The 27278-nt window shown below is 36.5% G+C and overlaps 2 protein-coding genes across 6 annotated transcripts in view; both read right to left on the minus strand.

Annotated features, from left to right (window-relative positions):
* The window catches only part of coro2aa (coronin 2Aa), a 35857-nt gene extending 29136 nt beyond the window's left edge, over positions 1–6721 (minus strand). Inside the window, exon 1 of one of the 2 annotated variants that reach the window (XM_067441618.1) lies at positions 6567–6721. In XM_067441618.1, coding sequence (XP_067297719.1) covers positions 6567–6581 — 15 coding nt within the window. In that variant the 5' untranslated portion in view covers positions 6582–6721. The remainder of the gene's footprint in view (positions 1–6566) is intronic. The other variant, XM_067441620.1, reaches the window with a different exon arrangement.
* A 1992-nt stretch (positions 6722–8713) lies between these two features.
* Positions 8714–27278, minus strand: part of uso1 (USO1 vesicle transport factor) — a 37055-nt gene continuing 18490 nt past the window's right edge. For 2 of the 4 annotated variants that reach the window (XM_067441622.1, XM_067441621.1), the window contains 12 exons: positions 26232–26252; positions 17171–17281; positions 16704–16822; positions 15677–15858; positions 14579–14700; positions 13542–13680; positions 12795–12958; positions 12228–12287; positions 12026–12124; positions 11117–11200; positions 10778–10993; positions 8714–9673 (listed from right to left, as the gene is read on the minus strand). In XM_067441622.1, the coding sequence (XP_067297723.1) occupies positions 9590–9673; positions 10778–10993; positions 11117–11200; positions 12026–12124; positions 12228–12287; positions 12795–12958; positions 13542–13680; positions 14579–14700; positions 15677–15858; positions 16704–16822; positions 17171–17281; positions 26232–26252 (1401 nt within the window). In that variant the 3' untranslated portion in view covers positions 8714–9589. The remainder of the gene's footprint in view (positions 9674–10777; positions 10994–11116; positions 11201–12025; positions 12125–12227; positions 12288–12794; positions 12959–13541; positions 13681–14578; positions 14701–15676; positions 15859–16703; positions 16823–17170; positions 17282–26231; positions 26253–27278) is intronic. The other 2 variants (XM_067441624.1, XM_067441623.1) reach the window with 1 other exon arrangement.

Genomic DNA, 27278 nt, shown 5'->3' on the forward strand with positions numbered 1-27278 from the left:
GTCTGCGAGGCGTACGCTGAGTTTCGTTAAATTAGGATGAGATGCGTTCCAGTTCATGAGCAATGCAAGTGGCCGCGAGGGCGCCTGCATGATTAGGGCATGTAGTAAAATATGCCGCCGAGAAGGATTCACACAGACAGCGTTTGACTCGCGCGGCTGCTGAGCCTCTCCCGGCAGAGAGTTCAAGCATCTTTGGAATCGTCCCTTCAGCTCTGGCCATCTTGCTTTCAGTCCGCGATTAGCTTTTTTGTTTTCTTCATTACAGTTAAAGTAACGTCTGCTTTTCTCTAGTCATTCACAAGTTTCTCACTTAAAACTTTCTTTCTTCTGCTCCGTTATGTACAGCGCGCGCGGCTCGCGCTCTGCTTCTGCCCTAATGCGACTTATAGTCCAGTGCGACGTATGTTATTTTCCTCTTCATGACGCATATTTTGACTGATGCGACTCATACTCCGGAGCAACTTATAGCCTGAGAAATGCGGTTAGCACTGCATTGCAATACTTGCATTTTGCCCCGTCACTCTCATTTTTAAAGTGCTCCCACGCTTTCTTTGCCCGCTTAGAAAGCTGGTCATGACTTCTTCTTGTGGATATTACAAATGTCTGGCAGCGCTTTTGCGGTCTCTAGGGGTGCAAACATATATTACAACTAAATTCAAAGCACGTAATTGACGCCACTTAACCGAGTAAAATGTTTCACTCGGTTACGCAATTTTTAACGGTTAATCGGTCAATCGGTTAACCATGGACACCCCTAACATATACAAATTCAATTATCAAAGATCTTTGATTATATCAAAATCATAATGGATCTTTGTATGTATGTATGTATGTATGTATGTATGTATGTATGTATGTATGTATGTATGTATGTATGTATGTATGTATGTATGTATGTACAGATCCTTCTCAAAGAATTAGCATATGTGATAAAAGTTCATTCTTTTCCATAATGTAATGATACAAATTTAACTTTCATATATATTAGATCCATTGCACACCAACTGAAATATTTCAGGTCTTTTATTGTTTTAATACTGATGATTTTGGCATTCAGCTCATGAAAACCCAAAATTCCTATCTCAAAAAATGAGCATATCATGAAAAGGTTCTCTAAACGAGTTATTAACCTAATCATCTGAATCAGCTAATTAACTCTAAACACCTGCAAAAGATTCCTGAGGCTTTTAAAAACTCACAGCCTAGTTCATTACTCAAAACCACAATCATGGGTAAGACTGCCGACCCGACCCTGTCCAGAAGGCCATCATTGACACCCTCAAGCGAGAGGGTAAGACACAGAAAGAAATTTCTGAACGAATAGGCTGTTCCCAGAGTGCTGTATCAAGGCACCTCAGTGGGAAGTCTGTGGGAAGGAAAAAGTGTGGCAAAAAACGCTGCACAACGAGAAGAGGTGACCGGACCCAGTGTCAAGTACCCACAGTCAGTGATGGTCTGGGGTGCCATGTCAGCTGCTGGCGTTGGTCCACTGTGTTTTATCAAAGGCAGGGTCACTGCAGCTAGCTATCAGGAGATTTTGGAGCACTTCATGCTTCCATCTGCTGAAAAGCTTTACGGAGATGAAGATTTCATTTTTCAGCACAACCTGGCACCTGCTCACAGTGCCAAAACCACTGGTAAATGGTTTACTGACCATGGTATTACTGTACTCAATTGGCCTGCCAACTCTCCTGATCTGAACCCCATAGAGAATCTGTGGGATATTGTGAAGAGAAAGTTGAGAGACGCAAGACCCAACACTCTGGATGAGCTTAAGGCCGCTATCGAAGCATCCTGGGCCTCCATAACACCTCAGCAGTGCCACAGGCTGATTACCTCCATGCCACGCCGCATTGAAGCAGTCATTTCTGCAAAAGGATTCCTGACCAAGTATTGAGTGCATAACTGAACATAATTATTTGAAGGTTGACTTTTATTTTGTATTAAAAACACTTTTCTTTTATTGGTCGGATGAAATATGATAATTTTTTAATACTGATGATTTTGCTAAAATGCCAAAATCATCAGTATTAAAACAATAAAAGACGTGAAATATTTCAGTTGGTGTGCAATGAATCTAAAATATATGAAGGTTTAATTTGTATCATTACATTATGTAAAATAATGAACTTTTATCACATAGGCTAATTTTTTTTAGAAGGAACTGTATGTATGTATGTAAGTATCTATGTTTGTATACTCACCTAAAGGATTATTAGGAACACTTGTTCAATTTCTCATTAATGCAATTATCTAATCAACCAATCACATGGTAGTTGCTTCAATGCATTTAGGGGTGTGGTCCTGGTCAAGACAATCTCCTGAACTCCAAACTGAATGTCAGAATGGGAAAGAAAGGTGATTTAAGCAATTTTGAGCGTGGCACGGTTGTTGGTGCCAGACGGGCCGGACTGAGTATTTCACAATCTGCTCAGTTACTGGGATTTTCACGCACAACCATTTCTAGGGTTTGCTAAGAATGGTGTGAAAAGGGAAAAACATCCTGTATGCGGCAGTCCAGTGGGCAAAAATGCCTTGTTGATGCTAGAAGTCAGAGGAGAATGGCCCGACTGATTCAATCTGATAGAAGTGCAACTTTGACTGAAATAACCACTCGTTACAAACAAGGTATGCAGCAAAGCATAAGCCACAACACGCACAACCTTGAGGCGGATGGGCTACAACAGCAGAAGACCCCACCGGGTACCACTCATCTCCACTACAAATAGGAAAAAGAGGCTACAGTTTGCACAAGCTCAGCAAAATTGGACAGTTGAAGACTGGAAAAATGTTGCCTGGTCTGATGAGTCTCGATTTCTGTTGAGACATTCAGATGGTAGAGTCAGAATTTGGCATAAACAGAATGAAAACATGGATCCATCATGCCTTGTTACCACGGTGCAGGCTGCTGGTGGTGGTGGTGTAATGATGTGGGGGATGTTTTCTTGGCACACTTTAGGCCCCTTAGTGCCAATTGGGCATCATTTAAATGCCACGGCCAGCCTGAGCATTGTTTCTGAGCATGTCCATCCCTTTATGACCACCATGTACCCATCCTCTGATTACTACTTCCAGTAGGATAATGCATCATGTCACAAAGCTTAAATCATTTCAAATTGGTTTCTTGAACATGACAATGAGTTCATTGTATTAAAATGGCCCCCACATTCACCAGATCTCAACCCAATAGAGCATCTTTGGGATGTGTTGGAACGGGAGTTTCGTGCCCTGGATGTGCATCCCACAAATCTCCATCAACTGCAAGATGCTATCCTATCAATATGGGCCAACATTTCTAAAGAATGCTTTCAGCACCTTGTTGAATCAATGCCACGTAGAATTAAGGGGGTCAAACACAGTATTATTATGGTGTTCCTAATAATCCTTTAGATGAGTGTATGTATGTAATGTATGTATGTATGTAATGTTCAGCAGACAAACCCATCCAAAATTACAAAATTGTATTGTTTTTATTCAAAACCTTGTTTGCTCAAAATATTCATGTTTGGTGTAACATTTGGTGTAATTCTCCTTCTGTATGCACTAAAATAAATAAATTAACTGTCTCAAATTCAGCATGAAATCTTGAATCATTATTTTAAACTATTTATCATTATTTTTACATTTTGTATGACCTTGCAATTTGAAATCAAAATATCTTAATTGGGTGGGGGGAAATTACATTGTGGCTATAGACTATAGAAACAATATAGCCCACTTCTAGCCAAAATAACCTTGAAGTTGGCAACATGTCATTTCTGTGAGTTATATGATATTCTACATGTAAGCTAAATCAATAGCAAGGTCTTTAGTTTCATTTCTTTGACATGTTATCTAATTGATTACTAGTCTATTTTTGGTCTATGGTTAGACGTCACTGACAGACAAAATTTTGCCTTGTTTAGCCTAGACGTCAGGGCTGTGTTTGGATGGCTATTAGACAAGACATCCTTTAAACGCAAAATTGCTCGTGGGGTTCTCTCTGGTGATGTATGCAGGACTTCTGAAATCACTTAGTCCATAAAAAAAAGTGATCTTTTAAAACTTTTACTTGTCATGAAAAAGACGGTTGCTAACAAGTAGCTTAATGGGACTACAGAGGTTATCTGGGACATTAAAAAAATGTCATACAGTGAAAAACAGTTAAATGGTTAACAGAAAATTTCCGTACTATATATGGTGAATAACTGTAATAGTTATTGCCAAATAGTTGCCATGGTTGTTGAGTAATTTACAGTGAAAAAACGTAAATTGATATTGCCAGAATTTCCTGTGACACTTCACATTTGATGTATTTTCGTTGAAATAACTGTTTCTTCTTATAATTTTTTCAATCATTTATGTACATGAATTTACATATAATGAAGGTAAATGTATGTTTATTGGAATTTTTTTTTTTCAAATTTCATGTGTTACCATCGTCTGTGTTTAGTGTTTGTGTGAATGACACTGTGCACCCGCCCACCTTTATCATGTGACTCTCATCTCCACTTTGATTGGTGGTTGTCAGTATATATTAAAGATGCATAACATATAATAGAAATTTTCAATAGATTGGTAATGTAACATTTCAATTAATCATTTCAGTATATGAAAACTTTTTTTTTTACAGTAAATCTAACTTAAATCTCTAAAACCTGAAATGTTGCTGCTGTATTTTTTGCATTCAATTTCTAGCAACTAGAGCTGCCAGTTTTTTACCGTAAATGTAATGGATTTTTTTAGTGTACACATACTTATTACAACATAAAACTTTAAATTATATGATTTTGAGCTGTAAAATAGGCAGTAAACTAAGTGCTGTCTCATAAAAACCTAAAATGTTGCTACCATATTAACTTTCATATTTTTTTTACCGTAAATTCTACGGGGATTTATTTTAAAAGTAGTCACTTTCAAAGCCTCATTGTGTTTATAATGGCACTCTTACAAACTATTCTACTTAAATGAACCCTGAAAGAGTTACCGGAAGTGACATTGGAGTCAACTGGCACCTGGAGCAACTGTGGAGTAGTTTGTTTAGCCATTTAGATTTAACATCTGCATGATTTCAAATTTTAGTAGCATTTAAATATGAAGATTATCATTATGAACAATAATTGCAATGATTTCAACAATAATCCAAATTAAAAGCTAATGAAAAGGAAACCAGGGTGATTCTAACTTTAGGTTGTCCTTTAAAAAATACGTCACTGCAGCACCCATGTTTATTGTCAACCAGCATAATATCAGCCATACAAATCTAGCTTTTCAGTTTACGCTGTGAATTATCACTGAACTGTTTGAAATGTAATGAAAAAGCATTAAAGAAAGACATGGATGAATAAGAATAAATGCTACATGGAGAGAGGAGCCAGAGTGTCCAGGTAAAGACCCAGACTGCAGCAGCGCTCATGGCTCACAGGCATGTCTGAACACGACCACACCTCATTTTGGCATGTCTCACCCTCAGGACTTTGACACCTGGCAACCCTCAGGAACTGTCTTTCTTTACCTGACCTAGAGTCTGTCTTAAGCCATGCCATTTCCTCCATTTAGTATCAAACACATGAATGATGGTCTTTTAGCCAATTAAACTAAATGTTGTCTGACAGACGTGTTTTATGATATTTTATTTTATTTTATATTAGTATTTTTTTAGTATATACAGAATACATTTGCAGTTTGCTTCTTTGAAAGAAAAGTACAAATTGAAAATAGCTACAAATTGGACGTCAAGATTGTGGTAGTTGTTACAATTGTCATCCAATTAGTTCACCCAAAACTGACAATTTTGTAATTGTTTACTCATTTGTTTTATTCTTATCTTATTTTGCGTTCTGAAGAACAAGAGTAATACAGGTTTGGAATGAAAAGAAGGTGAGTAGCCTAAATGATAACTGAATTTTCGTTTTTGGTGAATATTTTCCATGTGCATTGAAAGCAATTCCTATAGGCCTATACAAATACATCACATGTAAAGTGTGAATTCAGGTTTAAAATAGAAAGAATCGTGGAAAAGTCATAGTAACACTAAGGTTTCATTTGTTGATATATGATTACTACATTAGTTAACATGAACTAAGAAATCCAAATAATTCTGAAGCATTAATTAATCTTTAATGTTAATTTCAACATTTACTTACAGGCATAGGCTACGTTATTAAAATCAAAAGTTGCATTTGTTAATAATGGACCTGAGATAACATTAAAATGTACAGTTGTATTGTTTACTAACGTCATAAAATATTAAGAAAATTCTGCAACAAATGTATTGCATTGTCAGTTAACCAAGGACTAAGAATGATCTCAAAATAAACACATTCAGCATAGAGATGAGATTAAGGATATTATTACAAGAAAACAATGTCATAGGCTATTGCCTTTACAAACTTGATAGAATTATCAAGTTGAGAATCATTTTGTAATATTATTTACCAAAATCATTTTTTTGTATTGAACCACTCCTAAAGTCCCTCAAACTCTAACAAAATAAAAAAATTACAGAAAATGAAAAATACCTGCCTGACACATTTACACAAAATCTAGAGAAAACTACAGCTAAGTACAAATATGAGTTTTCTTACCTTTGTGATGGTCATGCAGTATATCCCAAGGCTAGATCCGCGTCTTTTTAAAAACTCACTCGCAGAAATGTGTCAGAAGAGAGAGAGTGTGTGTGAGAGATTATAGGTTGAGCGGTACATCGATGCCGCAGTGTTTGAGGTGAGGTGTGAGCATCATTTGGCATCGGTTACTGTTCACTTTGTGACACATCCGTGTCCTCCTAAAGAGGCGCTTGGGCGCTCAGACTGACTGACGCTCCATTGAGGCTTATTCAAATCCCAAGACGCTGTTTGTTTTATTGGATGCATTTATAAACTACACTGTATAATCATTTAAATGTATGAATTCCAGTGTCTGTTACCCGGGGAACAAATTAAAATATCTTTTAAGAATTTCAATAAATTGATTAAATAAAATTAATCGAGAACTGATGCGATTGGTCCAGCATGTACTGCGGAGTGTAAAGGAACATATACCACGTGTCACCGCTGACTCTAAGTTATACCAACATTTGTCTCGATAAGAATTTCCCTTAATTAAGAATATTCCAGACAAATTTAATAGTCATTTAGTTTAAAGATATGGTTGAGAGTTAAATATATATATATTTCATTTTTGGACAAATTAGACCTTGTCCAATTAGAAATAACTTCCTCGCACTAAGCCCCGCCTATTTGTATTCCATTTGTATTCCTTTTCGCTCACGTCCCGTTTTTTTCGATGTCTATGGGCGTGGGGCGGCGCTGCGGTGGACTGAAAGGGTGGAGAGATGAGAGATGATGAGAGATGATATAACCATAACCTGTGTCTGAGAACACTGTCCCCTCCCCCCATCCCACAGTGATTCATTTGAGGACCGAATATCAACATGTATTGGACTAAGAATAAATAAATAATTCAAGAAATGTGCGGGATAAATTATATATATATATATATATATATATATATATATATATATATATATATATATATATATATATATATATAATTTATCACGCACATTTCTTGAATTATTTATTCTTAGTCCAATACATGTATATATATATATATATATATATATATATATATATATATATATATATACATGTGTATATATATATACATGTGTATGTATATATATATATATATATATATATATATATATATATATATATATATATGATCCAGTGGGGCAAACGTATTTTAATTTTCAATTAACACCTTCAAATAAGGCCTGTAATCGTTTCAATTTGTTTAATAATACTTATTAATTCTTATTTATTTGTTGTTTTCATTTATTAAATACTTATTTATTCCTGTAATATAATGAGTGCGTGGCAAGTTTCCCTCTGTTGGTTAATCACATAGGCTCACATAGCATATAACACTGTTCAGAAGTTTGGGTCGGGATCACTGACATTTTGAAATGTAATGTATTATTTATTATGGGTGCATTAAATTGATCAAAAATCACAATAAAGAAATGTATAAAGTTATAAACTAATATTTCAATTGCAAATTGACGCTGATCTTCAAATGTTTAGAGCTAGGAACGTTGTCCCAGGCCTCTGACAGGCCTACTAAGAGGTCCCAGGCTTGTAGCACAGCCTGTTCACTGAGGAAATGGGACCCATTCATAAAAAACAAAACATTGTCACAAGCACATGAATTTGAGCAACAGGCCCGTTTCTCAAGAGACTTGGTACATCTTGTTGTTGTGCATCAGGGTGTCCCACTTCTCTCACGAGCATGCTTGCTGAAAAAAAGGCTTTGCCAGCACAGGTCAGTTTTGTATAATAAAAACATAGATGTTACTTTAAATAACACTTTTACATTAATACACATTTTGAGATTTTAATGCTACCTTAAACAGAAGAATACCTTTCTTTCCAAAACATGAAATTCTCTGATTCAAAATTTCTGAATTGTAGTGTACAAATACAAATAGAACATATTGCATTATTTTATAGGATTTTTCTCCAGGCACCCACAATTGTCTTTGAAGGGCCATTGAGATGAACGAAAATGCTAAACGAAAACATTCTCCATATTTCAGTGTGCAAACATGTAGGTTGTAGGATATTAAGGCGTAGTTGTCTGTTTTGGAGAAAATTATCTTTTGTGAATTTTAATTAAATGCGATCCTTTAGAATTTCTGATGGTTGTACAATTCTTCAAACATCACAGACAAGTTTTTATATAGTTTATTCTAATGAGGCTTGCTTATCCATAAATTAAACAAAGGCTAAACCAAATTTTGCTAAATAGCTCTCCAGTTTTAGAGGAACCTGAAAATGTACATCCCAACATTTAGTGGGACTTCAGCAGTGTTTTGATGAACAACACATTGGGAACAACGTGACCTGTGAGAGCACAAAAGTGAGTTGGTGTTTTGATCATATGTAAATATGAGTGGATGACTGTAAAAATTCTAACAACTGTTGACATGCAGGAACAGATGAAAGACAAAAAAAAAAAAAAAAAAAAAAAAACGTATCAGCCACCTAACCAGGAAGCCATCAAACCAGAAAACCACTTGAATGAGATGTCAAACAGAGTTCACTATGCACCTGAGCAGAGAAGGCATGTCTTACAGAATACACCCACCCATCATAAAGACACTCTCACAAGCAGTTAGGAAATGCAGACTGAACATCTCCATGGTTTTGCACTATGTACAACAAAGAAGGAGCACAATTTTTCTTTATTTTCTCCTCTCCATTATTAGTGCAAAGAGCGCCTCAGAATCTTCTACGGTGCGTGACCATGACATAAGCATTGGGAATGTTGAACAAAGTATTCACCTGGTTTTATTATCTGAATAAATTTTTTTTTTAAAGAAATGAGTCCGGTTCAATTAGCTGGGAAAATACAATCCTTGTATTGTCTCCCACAGCTAAATAAATTCTAAAAATTAAAATGCAGGTCTGAAGAAAGTAAAGAAATACGTGATTCTTCTAAAAATCAGAAGATCAGCTCTACTGTCCAAGGCCTTCAATTTCTAAGCGTAAGTGACAGGTTAATGTTAGCAGTCTTTCACTTCCACTATTAAGTCAATACTTTTTTATTCATCACACTCTTCTTCCTCCTCCTCTTCATCATCATCATCAAACTGGTCCTTTGAATCCAGATCATCCTCATCTTCAATCTGTAGAAAAATCAAAACCAAGAGTAAGAAGAAGAAATGTTAGGGGCCGTTCACACAGAACAAGTTTTTCCCTTCCACTGCGCTACTTTCCCCTTCTTTTTCAATGTAAACACATGCTAGACAGCCATCCGCCTTTAACCGTTGTGCTCCAGTTCGCTGTCTTTCACAGTATCTCGCGCATGATGCAGCATTTTATGGTTAAAAAGTCAAGTTTAAGTTTAAATTTAAACTTTTTAAAAATGCGGACTCTAGACCTTTTTTCTCTCGCTCCACTGAGCTGCAACTCACATTTTTTAACAGCAAAAAATGTGTTCTGTGTAAACTGGGCCTAAGAATAGCTTCCAAATAGACCACAAAAACAAAATGTAATGACTACAAAGCCCTATCATACACCTGGCACAATGCGGCGCCAGGCACAACGCAAGTGTTTTTGCTAGTTTCAGCCCGACAGAGTTATCATTTTCACGTCCTGTTTAAATAGTAAAAGCATTTGTGCCCATTTGTTCACCCATGGGCATGCTGGTCTGAAGATGAGGTGTGTTCAGGCGCATTGGTGAGTCATTGCTATTTTGAGGTAACTGAAAACGACTGTGGAATAGTCTGTGGAGTGGAGTTAATAATATGCGCCTACAAGCGGGTCCACAACACGCATACACTCTGCTTATAACACATACAGTGCAGCAACACAAACATTTTAAAATATGAAAAATTAAAAGTTTAAAATGTAAAAGATTATTATTGTGCACATAAATATAATACCTATATGTCATAATCGATAATCATTGCATGTCTCAGAATGACCTATTTGCAGTAATGACGAGTGAAAGTGCCTAATTATTTGACCAATCGTGCCAATACACGCATGTATTTAAATAGGTTAAGGGTCTATATTCCGCCATGTAAACAGTGAATCCACCATGGTGCGAGCGTAACAGGCTTTTAAAGGGAATGGGAGATGAGACTGATTGTTTTTTTGTAGCGAACATTTTTCGTCGTAAACCAGCAAAAGTGGATTCGGACACCCTAAGTGCACTTGCCCTGTGCGCTTTAGACTATGCGCTTAGTTAAAATAAGGCCTGTTCTTGAGTGCTGTGGGGAATGTACCGTCTCTCCCAAGTCCTTGAGTCTCTGTTTCAGGCTCAGAATCTTCTGGTCCTGGTCAGCAAGTAGCATGAGAAGATCGTCCTGCTCCTTCTTGGACTCCTGCACCTCCTGCTGCAACTTGCTCTGCTCTGCCTGCGCGATGGCGGCTGTGCTTGTGGCTGAAGCAAGGTCTTTCTCCATCGTTTCTCGACTCTCCAGAAGAGTTTTAACTTCCCCCTAAAAGAGCGTGAGAAGGACAGAAAAAAGGACCAAGAATTGGGTTAAACAGCAAATTATGTAAAATATATAAGCTCACTAAATCAGTAAACGAGTAAATTATGTTTGTCTAAAGTAAGTCACCTTAAGCTTTAGCGTCTCTGCTGTCTGAGCAGAGAGCCTGCTCTCTAACTCCGCAATTTTCTCTGTGTTTTCTCCTGGAGCAGCCTGAAATAAAGACAATAATGAACAGAACACATTCACAGCCATTTAAACGTTTGAAGTTTCTGCAAAGTGATAAAAAACAAAAAACAATTTTAAAACAACAATTATGTTATTATTGTTGATAATGAATATTGCGCACATTTATGTACTCGTCTGCTGCTCACGGCATGAGGTGCGCTTTCTAAACTGTCTGGGCCTTGTGCGCTGCACTTCTCTCGCAGTGGAGCAGTCGAGGCCTAATTGTTAGAGAATCGAACTTGTAAGCGGAAGGTTACGGGTTCGAGTCTCAGTACCAGCAGGAAATATAGGTGGGGGGAGTGAGTGAACAGCGCTCTCTTCCACTTGAGCAAGGCACCTAACCCCCAGTTGCTCCGGGACGCTGCAGCAAACCTGGCTGTTCACTGCTGGGTGTGTGTTCATTGTGTATGTGTGTGTGTATGTGTGTGTGTGTGTGCGTGCCATTGGATGAGTGAAACGCAGAGCACAAATTTGTAGTATGGGACACGTCTCATCACTTTTGTCAGTTGACCTCCGTCTTTTCCGTTCTGGTAACATTACGTCATTAACTAACATTTAGAAAATATATTTTTGCAATTTGAGAATAGAGCTGAATAATTTAAATATAGAATCATGCTTTTTTTCACTTCCCTAGTGGATTGATTAAAAAAAAACAGGCCCTGGATGACTAGCTATGAAGCTGATTATTCTGAGATTGAATTATGCAACAGATGGTTCATAGGTGATCTGTGCAGATGCCATCTAAGGCTGAGACAACAGCACACTGAACTGTAGTGTATGTACAATGATCAATGAGTGGAATACACTTACTGTGGTCTCAGATCCTCTGAGAAGCTCCTGTTTTTCACTCTGTAATTTTGTGATCTCTGCAGTCTGGCTCTGCAGCTGAGCTTTCAGCAACTCCACCTCCTGAAACCAGACATAGTGTTCAAAGTGTTTGGTTTAGCAGGTTCAGAACGGTACATAATGTTATGTGATTAAAACCTCAATGAAATCTTCAGTGGAACTTTACCCTTTGTAATACTGTGACCTCTGAAGTTGAGCCCTCTGCTGATGGGACACCCTCAGTTTTCTGTTGGGAACACACCAAATATACAAGTACAGTTCAAAATGTTTGGGTCAGACCAGATGTATATTATATATATTATATTATATATATAATTTAACAAAAATTTATTAAATTATTTATATTACAAAAAAGAACAAAAATACAATTGTACAATATCTCTCAAACAATGATGTAAAACTATACAGGAAACCCTATCAGTTAGTACATTACTATAATAGTAAAGGTTATAATGAATATCTGTAAATTGCATTTATGTAGGATTTTATAACAATAACTTGGTTTCATGACAGATTTATTCAAACATACAGTACATTGTATATTGAAGTAAAATTAAGTATGTAAAGTAAAAATATAATATGCAATATTTACTTTTTACATTTATTTTCCTGTTTATCAATGTAAAGCTACTTTGAAACAATTTGTATTGTATGAAATCTATACGGTCAACCCAGCCCTAATACTAATTGAAAATACATTTGGAGAGGTTGAAAGAACTGAACATACACATACCAGGCTGGTTATTAGAGAGTCCTTTTCAGTCAGCTGTGTCTGCAGCAGCTGGTTTTGTCTTTGCAAGTCCTCAAGTTGTTCTCTGAGCTGACTCAACTCCTCTGGCTGCAGTCCGTTCACATGGGCCGCATCCGTCTGATTACCCGTCAGCTGATTATCTTTACCTAGAGAGTGTGAAGGATGAGTGGACCAATTGTAACAGTAATTAAAATGTAAAAATGGTAGTTCAAGAAAAGTAATTTATGATGGATTTCTACTAAAATACTTCTCAAACCACAGAAATTTATCTGATATCTAGGTGCATTCACATCATGCCATAATTACTGTAATGATTCATAACTGTAAAAAACCTGGTTACATGTAGTTACTATAGTAATAAATATAAATTATGCATAATTACATGCAACTTAACCCTACAACACAAACCTAATCCTAACCCTGAATTAAATACAAGTAGTTAATTGATATATACTCAGTACTTAAATGTATAATAACACTGTAACAAGGACACCGAAAAATAAAAGTGTAAGCAAAAGCCTTCACATGCTTGTAGAACTTGTAATTACAACATGTGAACTCGTCATTTTCAGAGAACTACGGCTTGCACCGCCTGACCGTTGCAGATTTAAGGTGTGATCGACTTAAAGCAGTGCATGAAATCAAGGTAGCGCAAGAGAGAATCGAAAGCATATGGAGCTTTATTTACGGTAATTACAACATGAAGTGAAAACAGCATTTGCTCAGTACCTAGTTTGAGTTTGAGGATGTTGTACTGGTCTTTGTGCTGCTGGATCTGAGAAAGCTGCTGTGTTATAGTGCTCTGCATCTTTTCATTCTGGGACGTCAGCAATGTCATTTGCTCCTTCAGCTCATTTATTTGAGAATCCTGCCATTAAAAGGGGTTAAAATATAGAATATGTTATCCATATGACAATTATAGCCCATATTTCAAACTGAAGTACAAAGGATTTACTTTTCTGGATTAAGATCAAGTAGGGCTATCTATGGCAGCAATTACAGTTCTAAAGAGCCGGCATCTGTAAGCCCAATCTTCTTAGTCAAGATTTTTCAGGTCAATTTTTTCACACCAAGTTTAAAGGGGTCCTTTCACAAAAACTCATTTATGGTGCAATGGCTGGGCCAGAACACATTAACATTAATCACTTTTAATAAAGTTAAGTATTTAAGTTTTGCCATTTCAGCTTAATGGCTGTTACAGAAAATAATCAAATAATCAATAACAATTAATCGATAACACTTTACAATAAGGTTTTATTAGTTGACATTAGTAACTACTTTAACATTAATTAAAAAATAATAATACTTCTACAGCATCTATTAATCTAAATGTTAATTTTAACGTTTATTAATGCATCATTAAAATCAAGGGTTGTTTGTTAACAGTAGGTAATGGACTGAACTAACATGAACAAACAGTGAAAGACTGTATTTTAATGAATTCATGTTAACAAAGATGAATAAAGCTCATGTTAGTTAGTACATTAACTAATGACATTTTATTGTACAGTTTAACCAATTAATCTTATAAAAAGTCAGACAACTATGTACATGACTACTTTAAACAACATTCTTTAAATTAATCGTTTCTGACTTGATCAGTTCTGACTATGATTTCTTAAAAAAAATGTTGTTACTATTGTTATTACCCTATGAATAACCCCAGGCAAATTAATACTCTTATGCATACTATAAAATTAAAAAATAACGGATTGAAACTGTGACAAATATGAGAATGTGATATAGTTTAATGCATTTTTTTATACCTGTTCTCTGATCAACTCTTTGTACTGGGTGACAATACTGTCATGCTGTTCTAGTGTTTTCTTCACCTCTTCTTCCTTTTTCTCTTCCTCACTTGACTTAAGTACTGCTTTTGTTATCATACCTATGAAAAATAAGAACCACAGAACATTAAAAACAAACCTTTTACCTGAACCTAAATGGGTCCTATAAGTAATCATATTTTACATGGCGTTTCTTTAAAGCACATAAACAAAATTTCATTCTGACGTTTCATTCTGAGCATGGAAAATAATGAATGAACATATTTTTAGTGCAAAGAATGAACAGTGGACATCAGAGAAAGACAATAATAATAAAAACATTGCATGTTAAGGATGTTATTGAGCGAAAAACAAGTTATTAACATCCATCTTCAGTGATCTGTTTCCAGTAATTTCTGATTTGATTTGATCAGATGATTACTATCTTTAAAAGCCGTGCCTCGCTAATAAAGTGTAAAACCCTGGTTTTGACAAAGATTATGTGCATTAGTAGGTGGACCTACTAATCTAATAATTTCTATATAATAATAGGCTCAACGACACGGTATGAAGGCCAGAGAACTGGCACCCCGACTGAGTCTAGTTTCTCCCAAGGTTTATTTTTCTCCATTATGCAAGTGATGGAGATTTAGTTCCTTGCCACTGACACCTTTGGATTGGCTTGCACAGTTGGGGACACTCAAATGTTCAACTAAACCTTCAAATAGATATTCAACTAAATTACTGATCTGCCCGCATTGACACTAATTGACAATTGAAATGAGCTAGATGACATCACTGTTTTTTCCAGAGCATCTGTACAGCCGAATCAAATTCTGTTGCATTATTTTCCTGTTAACGATGTGAAGCTGCTTTGAAACAATCGGAATTGTAAAAAGCTCTATATAAATAAAGGTGACTTGACGATGTTGGATGTGGCACATTAGGATGGCTTGCTGGTTTGTTTGACTGAATTTCAATAGGTCTGCAACCCATTTACACCTGAATTTAAAACTTGCACTTGTGATTAGATCACGGACAGATGTTAATAACAAGGCTCAAGAGGTCTTAGTTTCGGTTCAGGACTCCAACACTGACCTTCTAACTCTTTGACAAGTTTGGTGAACTCATGATCAAACAGCATGTGTTCTGGGGTGGAAAAGGCTGGCTGAGGTTTCTGAGCAGCACGGGAATACAGTTCGTGTTTGGTTATAAAGCCCAACTTCTCCACAAAGTTTTCCTTCCCTATGCGCTTCTCAATCAACTGCTTCAGCTTTTCTCTGGGAAGAGGAACATATATTTTGTGTAACAGTGAGAGATACTGAATGAGGCTAACACTTAATGACGGCACTGGGGAAAATGTTATAAAGTGGTCTGTCAACTGTAAAATGTTAATTTGGCAAATAAAATACTTTTTTCCTTCTAATATAAGTTTTAATTTATTCCTGATATAGCAAAGCTGCATTTTCAGCAGTCATTTACTCCAGTTGTCAGCGTCACATGATCCTTTAGAAAACATTTTAATATGCTGATTTGATGTTCAAGTAACATTTTTTTTAATCATGATTGTTAAAACCACTTGTTCTGCTTAGTATTTTTGTAGAAATTGAAATTACAGGATTCCTTGATAAATAGAAAGTTCAAAGGAACAGCTAATATTTTGAAACAGAATTTTTATAAAAAAAAAAAAAGTTTAGCAACTTTAATAGCAACCCAGTTACCTACATTGCATCTTATTAATATAAAACCAACACATTATAGGAATCATTTTTTCTTTGTATCTGCTTTTTAAAAACTTTTCAGAAAAAAAGCATCAACACAGTCAATAGTCAATATTCAATAGTCACAATAGTCAAAGGCACAATACTATTATAGCCGTGCTGTGCTATTTTATTTTACGTGTTGTGTCGTGTCGTGTCGTGTGTTGTGTTGTTCTATTCACAAATTGTCAAAACCAACACTTACACATGTGATGTGTTGATATATTGAATAAAATGTATTTAGTTGCAATAATTACCAAAGTTTAGTCATGGATCATTTTAAATCAGTTGACAGCTTTAGTTAAGACAAAGACATATAAACACATAAGTGCAAATTAGAAAAAAAGGGTAAAGTAAGAACATACTTAGTGTAATTCTCTAAGCTGTTGTCATTATAGTAGATACAAATCCCCAACAAGAGAGCACAGAGACCCTGAACCAGTCGCTCATCCTCACCCAGGTTTTCTGAAATTTGACCTGTCAGCTGAACGCATAATTTAAGGAAACAACATGCAGGTAACTACTCAAAATGATATGAGCCATCAAAATCACAGGCAAGTTTACACTTGTATTACTCTAATCTGAAAATATTGAAAGTGTAATGTGGTTGCTGTGATGCAATTTAAAGCATACCAAGCTGTGATGAGAACTAGCCTCCCATATAGAGTTTTAACACAGTAAAAATAAAGCCGCTCTGTGAATTATTAACAAAGTTTCAAACTTTTTTATCATCGCTGTACAAGTACAATGAGATTAGTTATACAGTGTTTGTGTGTATATCAACTTAATAAATCAGGTGTTTGCGTGTGTGTGTATATGGATAAAAGGATACAAAGGGAACATTGTCTTGATTGTGCAGGAAGTGCATCACAGCGATTGGACAGTTGCTAATCCAGGTACAGAGCAACATGAGGAGACCGACCTTCGTCTGCACCCTACTGCCCTGTACACAGAAAAAACAACAACATAATTATACAGTCTTAATCACACACATATTGCCATTCACATTTATTTTGAGCTAATGTACACCTTTAACATATAAGAAATTAGCAAATAAATTGCCAGAGAAACTACTGCAAGAAACAGTCACTTGTTGACAGACACTGTAAAATTGTAATTTTAAGCCCTATTCGGACGGTAATTTTTCCTCATGTGGATGGCCGTAAAAATAAATTTGCATGTCACCTTAATGATAAAACTCGTGATGGTGATTTATTTTTCCTAAGTTTTTCTGCTGTAAATAAAAAATACTTGGAATAATAAGTATACATTCATATTTGATTTAATAATAGAAAAATAATATCCTAATTATTATTTAATTATTCAAATATCCTAGAAAGTAATAGAATTTTTTTTGAAAAATACAGACATGTTTTTTTTGTTGTTTTTAAATGCAGAAATAAGTTAATTTACAAGAAATATTGTTCTTGTAAATACTTTCCAGCATTTCAGTTATAAAAGTGTAGGCTAGATCTTTAAAATGCATTTCAATAACCGCAAAGCGCAACTGTCTCGTGCTCAGCAGTTAAATAAAAAATGATTTAAACATCGAATTTTGAAGTGTTCTCCTCTTGAAAACTCAGAGATGTGGAATTGGAAAGATAAAATTAAATTACCATACTACCTTGGTGTCTGTCAAAAAAACAGTAGGTAATTTGGCCAGGGATTTTTACGCAGGTGGTGGGAGAAAGACTTTCATTGACAATTTTATTGCCTACTGAATCCAGGATGTCAGACTAGCCCTTGTTATTAATGAAAATATCTTACGACCCCATGACTCAAACAATTAGCAACTGAATAGGGCTTTAGAAAGTATTTTCAAGGTTCTCCAAATCATATTTGCTATTTTCTGCAGAAATACAATAAATAGCAAGATTGCAGAAGGTTGCTTTTTTGAGTCAGAACTGTCAGAACTTGTCTTTGACCTGTACACAAGATCTTTTTGACCAAAGGATTTTCCATTAGTCTACAGATAATAAAAATAATACATTTCACAAATGTTTGTTGGCAAATTATCTAAAGAGCTAAAGAACAACAGGCACAAATTACAGTGCTACATCGTGTGATTAGTTTCAATTTCAAATTTCAAGTGGCCTAAAAACTACAAAGAAAGACCTTACTCCAAATTCTATCACAGCATACCTGCAATTAGTAAACTGGCTAAAAAGCATCTGTTAGTGACAAATTCTGAAAGTTAAAGGCTTTCAAAGCATTGAGAAGATGTATATGCAGTATATGCTGGCACACACACAAACACACAAATGTTAATTAGCTTTTGAGGATAAAATGCCAATAAAACCGCAACACAAAATTGGAAGTTTCTCAATGCAAAATGTGGTCTAAAAACAAACACAGCCTTACAAGGACGCTAAGAGTTGCACCCCAATTGGTGTATTAATTATACCATGCACTTAGATTATAAAATCTACCATAAAGAGCATACATTTTAGAAGTCTTATAATGTCAAATGGAACATTTAACATTTTTTATTACACACATTGACGCATTCAAATGCACGTGTTGCCATTAGTACTAGCAGTAGCCTCTCTAATTCATGAAGAGAGTTGACCACTAAGTGCATAAAGTTTTTAAAAATCCACACTATTATTTTGAACAATAACATCCAAGTACTTGTAGCACACTACAAGTCACTGTTTTTCAGTGTGAAGTTTGGTGCTGTAAGATTTTTTAAAAATGTTTCTGAAAGAAGCCTTTTATGCTGGTGCAATTATTTGATCAAAAATACAGTAAAACAGTAAAGTAACTGTAAAAGAAATTGTGTTTTTTATTTTTAATTTGTAATTTATTCCTGTAATAGAAACACAAAAATTTGAATTACTAATAACAGTCACATGATCCTTCAGAAATCATTCTAATAAGGTGACTGAGTGCTCAAGAAACGTTTCTTATCATCATCAATGTTGAAAACAACTGTTCGGCTTAATGTTTTTTTGTCAGAACCATGATAAATAAAAAAAGAAAAAAAAGAACATAATTTATTTGCCTTAGAAAGCTTTTTTAACATTACAAATTTCGTTATTTATTACCATTATCGATCAATTTAAAGAGTGACAGTCCTTGATTAAATAAAGCATTCATTTTTTTTTTTTTTTTTAAGGTTCTCTTCTGAATGGTATCAATGGATATTACAAACTAGCAATATGGTATTTAAAAGGAACAATAAAAGTTTATATTTAAACACTCCAGGGAGGATTTTATTGTTCAAGTGTCTATACAGCGTCTGTAAGGGATAGCTTATATGAACTGTTAGTTTTAGGGGTAAAAAAGGCATAATGAAAATTCAAATAAGTAAAAAAATAAGAAATTTTCCAATTTTCTTAGTGATAAATTTATTTTATAAGAAAGATAACTAAGATGTTCATAGAAAATTGTAAAAGAGCAAACCAGAAAGTATTAGGCAGCAGAAAAATCCATCAGGAATAGTAATTGAGTAGAGATGCACCGATGTATCAGCTGATTTAAAACCATCAGCATATCGGCTATAGCATTCAAATGGCCAATAATAAACAAACCAATATTTTAATAAATAAATGTGTGAAGCCACTGAGTTGCTTGTTGCATAATACAACACGGTTAAAATAATTAAATACTTGCTAAAACAACAAGATATCTGCACAAAATATAGCAGGGCTCGACAATGAGGCTAGCGCAGCATCATATCCTTTGCACATTTGTAAGCCATGCGAATGGAGTTGCGATAAAGAACTAAATTCTACACTCACTGAGAAATCTTGTGTGTGCATACAGTGAGGAAAATAAGTATTTGAACACCCAGCTATTTTTCAAGTTCTCCCACTTGGAAATCATGGAGAGGGGTCTGAAATTGTCATTATAGGTGCATGTCCAATGTGAGACATAATCAAAAAAAATTAAAAATAAATCCAGAAATCACAATATATGATTTTTAACTATTTATTTGTATGATACAGCTGCAAATAAGTATTTGACCACCTGTCTATCAGCTAGAGTTCTGACCCTCAAAGACCTGTTACGCCGCTTTCACACGGAGCATAGGCGTTAACGCTTGACGGAGGGCGTAGGTGAAGTTTGATGCTGATGCGATCGTCATAGTGACAACAGCCAATCAAATTACTTGCCGCTTGGACCACAACACAACATAAAGCGCAAATGGATGCCGATTTGGTTGTATGTGCGAATGCGATTGCCTGTGTAGTTGTTGTCAGTGCACTGCAACTGTTGCAACGCAACTACAGCTGTTGCGTACATTCAATCCTGAAAAAGTGCCAACAGCAGGAAGAATATCACGTACTGGTCCGGGAGCTGTGTCTGGACAATTCACTGTTTGAGCATTGATCTGTCCCTCAATGACTTCCAACGGTTCCTACATGTATCATCTGTCATGCAAAAACGTACATAAAGTAAACAATTCATTTAAATACAACAAGTGTTGCTCAAGTGTCTAAACTTGTTTATTTAAAAAAATATTAAACTTAATTAAAATATGCCAAATAAAAAAGATTCTGGAATATATATTTCTATTTTCTGCAAGTATGCAATATTATTTTGTGTCTGAAAACATCATTTTAATATTTTATTCCTCATTTGACTGGGGGATAGTGGCAATTTGAACCACGTACGATATACTATGCTGCCTGTCATTCATTGATAAACAGAGTACATAACCAGAATACTAACAAACACGACACATACCAGATTCACCAACCGTCTCTGCCACCTCCTTCCAAGCCTGGTCTCTCCGGTTTGTGTTCCGGTAAGTATACAGTCCCTGACAAAAGTCTTGACGCTTGTGTACAAATTGACCTAAAGTGCCGCTGAAATATATTTCTAATCAAGATTTTTTACAAGAAATGGCTCATTTTAATCCCACCAGCTTTTGTGATAATGTTTCAGTGAAAAACTAAACTTTCAAAAAGTATTCTAATATTCACAGCTTGGTAAAGCCCATTGAGTCAATTTTTGCAAAGACATAAGTGTTGTCACCTTGTCATATGAGCTTCACCTGTGACTAATAATGGATCAATTAGGTCTCAAGTGTGTATAAAAAGAACCCCAGTACACTAGTCCTTCACATCAACTGCAACTAGACCTCTGCAAACATGCTTAAGATTCACCCTGAGACTAAAGTTTTGATTATCAAGAGGCTGAAGACCAGATCCACTGCTGATGTGGCAGACACCTTCAATGTGTCTCAGCGTCAAGTACAGAAGATAAAAAAAGATTTGAAAAGCCTGGAGACGTTTTTGACAAGCCCAGGTCAGGCAGACCCCGCAAGACAACTGCTCGAGAGGACCGTTTGTTTGCTCGAAAATCCAAGGCCAGCCCATTTTCCACTGCAGCAGAGCTCCACTAGACCTGGTCACCTGAAGTCCCTGTGTCAACCAGAACAGTTTGTCGGATTCTGTCTCGAAATGGCCTCCATGGTCGAGACAGTCGAGACACAAAACCGTGTGGCATTTGCCAAGGCCCACAGCCTGCTAAAAGGATGGACGCAGGAAAAGTGGCAGAAGGTGGATTTTTCAGATGAATCTTCTGTTGAATTACACCACAGTCGCCGCAAATATTGCAGGAGACCTACTGGTGCCCGAATGGATCCGAGATTCACCCAGAAAACAGTGAAGTTTGGTGGCGGAAAAATCATGGTCTGGGGTTACATCCAGTATGGGGGTGTGCGAGAAATCTGCAGGGTGGAAGGCAACATCAATAGTCTAAAATACCAAGAAATCTTAGCTACCTCTTATTCCCAACCATATAAGAGGCCAAATTCTGCAGCAGGACGGTGCTCCATCGCATACTTCCATCTCCACATCAAAGTTCCTCAAGAAGATCAAGATGCTCCAGGATTGGCCAGCCCAGTCACCAGACATGAACATCATTGAGCATATGTGGGGTAGGATGAAAGAGGACGCATGGAAGACGAAACCAAAAAATATTGATGAACTCTGGGAGGCATGCAAGACTGCTTTCTTAGCTATTCCTGATGACTTCATCAATAAATTGTATGAATCCTTGCCAAACCGCATGGATGCAGTCCTTCAAGCTCATGGAAGTCATACAAGATATTACATTTGGATCTCACAGCACCACAACTTAATTTGCTGACATATTTTTGTATTTGCAGTAAATTTGTTCAATTTCTGTATAGGTGAGAAAACTTTTGTCTTGCCAAAATTTGACCTTTCTGTCTTGATTAAATGATAAATATTTTTTCTGTGAAAATTATTTATTTCAGTGCATTAAACATCATTTGGGAGGGTTTTAGCTTTTCATATGAGCTATTTCTAACACCAATGAATTAATTAAAGGTCAGGTTAATATCAGGTATTTCTAGAAAATAGATAAGCGACAAGACTTTTGTCAGGGACTGTATAAAGATTGGTTGAAAAGGAACGGGTGATTAACCACCGCAATAATGAGTTTTTCCTCCATTTTAATCTTTTTTCGATCTTCATTCACTGGCGTTTTAAATGAAAGCAATTGGCTAGCGTCTGCTCTAGGATATTTGCATACGGCGAACTGGTTGTATGACGCCTGCGTTGGCGCTTGAAAAGTTGAGAAATCTTCAACTTCTGCCGCTTGCAACGAGAGTGAAGCAATGCGAAGGAACCCACAATTCAGTTCGGCAATGGATGATGTCACCATTTGAAAGTAAATGGGAAGTGTTAACGCCTACGCACTGCGTGAATGCGGCATTAGTCTGCCTTTAAAATGTCCACCTCCACTCCATTTATTATTCTAAATTAGATGCCCCTGTTTGAGGTCGTTAGCTGCATAGACACCTGTCCACCCGTCATGGTTTGAAATCATGCATGTCCCCTGCTTAAACCAGCACATGTCCAGGCCCGTCTTAAGTTTGCCAATGACATTTGGATGATCCAGAGGAGTCATAGGAGAAAGTCATGTGGTCAGATGAGACCAAAATATAACTTTTTGGTCATAATTCCACTAAATGTGTTTGGAGGAAGACGAATGATGAGTACCATCCCAAAAACACCATCCCTACTGTGAAGCATGGGGATGGTAGCGTCATGCTTTGGGGGTGTTTTTCTGCACATGGGACAGGGCGACTGCACTGAATTAAGGAGAGGATGACTGGGGTCATGTATTGCAAGTTTTTGGGGAACAACTTCCTTCCCTCAGTTAGAGCATTGAAGATGGGTTGAGGCTGGGTCTTCCAACATGACAATGACCTGAAGCACACAGCCAGGATAACCAAGGAGTGGCTCTGTAAGAATCATATCAAGGTTCTGGCGTAGCCTAGCCAGTCTCCAGACCTAAACCCAATAGAGAATCTTTGGAGGGAGCTTAAACTCTGTGTTTCTCAGCAACAGGCCAGACAACTGACTGATCTAGAGAAGATCTGTGTGGAGGAAAAACTACAGGAAACATTTGACCTCTGTAATTGCAAACAAAGGCTACTGTATCAAATATTAGCATTAATTTTCTCAGGTGTTCAAATACTTATTTGCAGCTGTATCATACAAATAAATAGTTAAAGGGGGGGGTGAAATGCTGTTTCATGCATACTGAGCTTTTTACACTGTTAAAGACTTGGATTCCCATCCTTAACATGGACAAAGTTTCAAAAACTAATGTTGGAAGTTTGATGGAGTATTTCTGTGTTAAAAATACTCCTTCCGGTTTCTCACAAGTTTCGGAGAGTTTTTTTCGAGTATGGCTCGACTTGACGTGAACAGAGCGGAAGGTCCTTGTATGGGCCGTACGGGCTCTTCTCCCGGTAGGGTGCGCGCGCGCGTGACTAGAGCGAGAGAGGAAATGCACGCCCACAAACACTCTCAGGTGCAGGTCCAGTCATCCGTGAACATGTCTGACGCGCCCTATGGTTGTGCCACGCTCCACTTTATTCCTATGGTTGACGTAGATTGACTTTAACGCTTCAGCACAGCATTACGGAAAGGGAGCGCTGCATTTGAACCGATTTGAACGCAGAAATGACGGGAAGCTTCACAACATCGCTTTAGTCGCGTCGCAAAGTGGATCTCCACCGTTCACTGCTGTCAGGAATTTACCAAATCATACCAAAGAAGTGTGTTTTTGAAGGAGCGGTCCCAGAGATAAGGGTTCGGTCCTGCTTTGGAAGCAGCCGGTGAGTAAAACTACTTCAAATGTCTATGCTGTTGTCGCGTGAGTAAACATCAGTAAACGACACGATCGCGTGCTTCGTCATTCAAATGCGCTAACGGACTCCATTGTTGTATAACGTATAACCAATGAGATAATCTATGTATAACGTTACACTAGTCTGACGTGCAAAACCGTTTTGCTTGCCACTGCTAAGGTTTAGTCGCATACAATAGTCCATAAACCGAATCATGTCCTCATAAACTGCGAGTAAAGACACACAAATGTTGACAGGCCACTAAATACAGTACATACCACAGAGACGGACGTCCTGCTCTTGCTGTTTCTCTTGTTCAATTTATTTCAGCCTTCGGATCTGATTCGGATCTTCGACTCGTCATTCTTTAGCTCCGCCCACACGATACGCCTCCAGGCGCTCGGTTTTTTCCGGAAAGACTCGGTACAGCCCATATTTCTTTTATAAATATAATAAAACTAAAGACTTTTCGAAGATATGAAGGATGCAATACTACTCTATAGGTACTCAAGATTGACATGAGATCACCCCCTCTTTAAAAAAAATCATACATTGTGATTTCAGGATTTTCTTTTTAGATTATGTCTCTCACAGTGGACATGCACCTACAATGACAATTTCAGACCCCTCCATGATTTCTAAGTGGGAGAATTTGCAAAATAGCAGGGTGTTCAAATACTTATTTTCCTCACTGTACATCCAAAGCCATGTTATAGACAACATGCAAATACTTAATCGAGTTCTCTTTCACTTTTATTTCACACAAAATTATATCAAAATGTCGGTCTTGGCGAGTATGCTTGTAAAGACAGACAAGTTAACTCATTCCTTGCCAGCGTTTAAAAAAAAGTTTCCATTCACACCAGTAGTTTTGATAATTTTCACAAAACATTCATGGCCTACAGAATGCAGTTTTTTTTTTATTGGTGCATCCCTAGTTTTAAATGAATATTTACAGCCATAAATAGAAGTCGACCAATTGAATGGTTTTACCGATTAATAACCTATTGCTGGAACAATTCGAAAATCAAACATGGTAGTACATCAAACAGTTAAAAAAGTGTAGCAAAAACACACGCAAGTCTGACCCAAATGTTTAATATCATTATTAAAATCTATTTGCATTAGTTTATATCCAGCTGGTTTCTTTTATGCATTCGTTATGGAGCGAAGTTACACATTTAAAATGTAATACTTTACAAAAATTACTGTATTTAAAAGTATTCTTCATTTTAACATTTACTAATCCATTTTTATATTTCCAATCAAGATCAAGGTATAATTGATATCTTAATATTTTTTATTTAAAAAGTACATTACATTTTCATGGTTCAGTACTGTTTTTCATTTTTTTTTAAATAAAGTTCAGCACTAGTTATTGTATTCAGAATTCATTTTAAAAACTATCGGCTGATTAACTGATTATCGGCCAGTGTGGTCCAACCTAGTTATTATTGGTAAAATCCACTAATGGTCGACCTCTAGTCATAAACTGATTGGACTTAGCAGCCACCTGAAAGGGGTAAATAACAGTACAGATTTTACAGAGTCCGAAACATCTGTATCTTCCCGAATAAGCCCAAAAGACCAGAGCATGCAGCCAGCAGTTGAAAATCAAATGGTCAAAGCCAGGGCTGCCAGGGTCAGTAAGGGAACACAACAAACAGGGCAGAAACAACAAACAGAAGGAACACAAAACACCTAATGAACCCTCATTGTGAAAATGATGCCAAGCCACACCATAACATTAAACTGCCCACGCTCAGATACTCACCCTCCGGTTGAGCTTATCACCCTGCAAAAACCACAGCACAGTTCACTTTGAAATTCAGCGACAACCACAAGCTACCATTCCCATATGAGTTCAGAATGACCTTAGCCCAGAACTGCCGAAAAAACAGCTTAGACCAGCATGAACTTTTATGATGGTCGAAGATGGTTTATGTTGGTTTGGTGCTAGTCTAGCTGTTGGATAACCAAGCTGATGGTTGAAAAAGGTGGTCTTGATGTTTAGTCTGAGAACAAACTTGTAAATCAGCACCACATGATATCTCGTTTTCGTCATTTTGTGGCATTTTGTTGATGACGAAAGTTATACAATATTTGGCAGAGAAGCAACATCAAAAGCAGCATTTAGATGCATTTACACCAGGAATACAAGTATTATATGTATAATTATGACTGATTAATTGAGTCATTCGTTCATCTAATTTAGCACAAAAAAAAGTAAATATTGACAAAGTGGTGTCTAAAATATAACACATTTTTAACCTATTGTGATTATACCGGTCAATAAACATTTGCAATCATGCTGATATTCGGGGAAAGTAGTGATCTTGCGTGTATGATATGATATTGCTTAAATGTAGAATTGGTTAAAAAACGTTTTTTCCAAATTTGTTTAAACATTCTTTATATATCAATACATACATCAAATGTAAGTACTCTGAAAAAGAAGGTATAAAAATTGAGTGTCTGTAGACCTCTTATGACTGTTTTAAAGACAGCTCATTATTTCCATTCACTCCACCTTCTCCCTTCTGGGCTCTTTCCAAAGTCACGCCCCCAAAATACAGGAACACGCTAAGCCGACCGCTCAGCTGGAAGACGCATTATTTACCTGAGACGAGCAGAGTGCATGTAGTGACATCATGTTAGAACCACATGTAATAAAAAAATCTAACTTTATCAGTATGAATATAAACAGTACTCACTATCAAAGCTAGAATATCGATACTGGTAAAGTTTAAAATATATTTTTGTTTGATTCAGAAACAAGCTAGTTATATTTATAAGGCAAATCAATCAACTTTATTTATAT

Source organism: Pseudorasbora parva, chromosome 4 (genome assembly GCF_024679245.1).
Source record: "Pseudorasbora parva isolate DD20220531a chromosome 4, ASM2467924v1, whole genome shotgun sequence".
Lineage (NCBI taxonomy): Eukaryota > Metazoa > Chordata > Actinopteri > Cypriniformes > Gobionidae > Pseudorasbora > Pseudorasbora parva.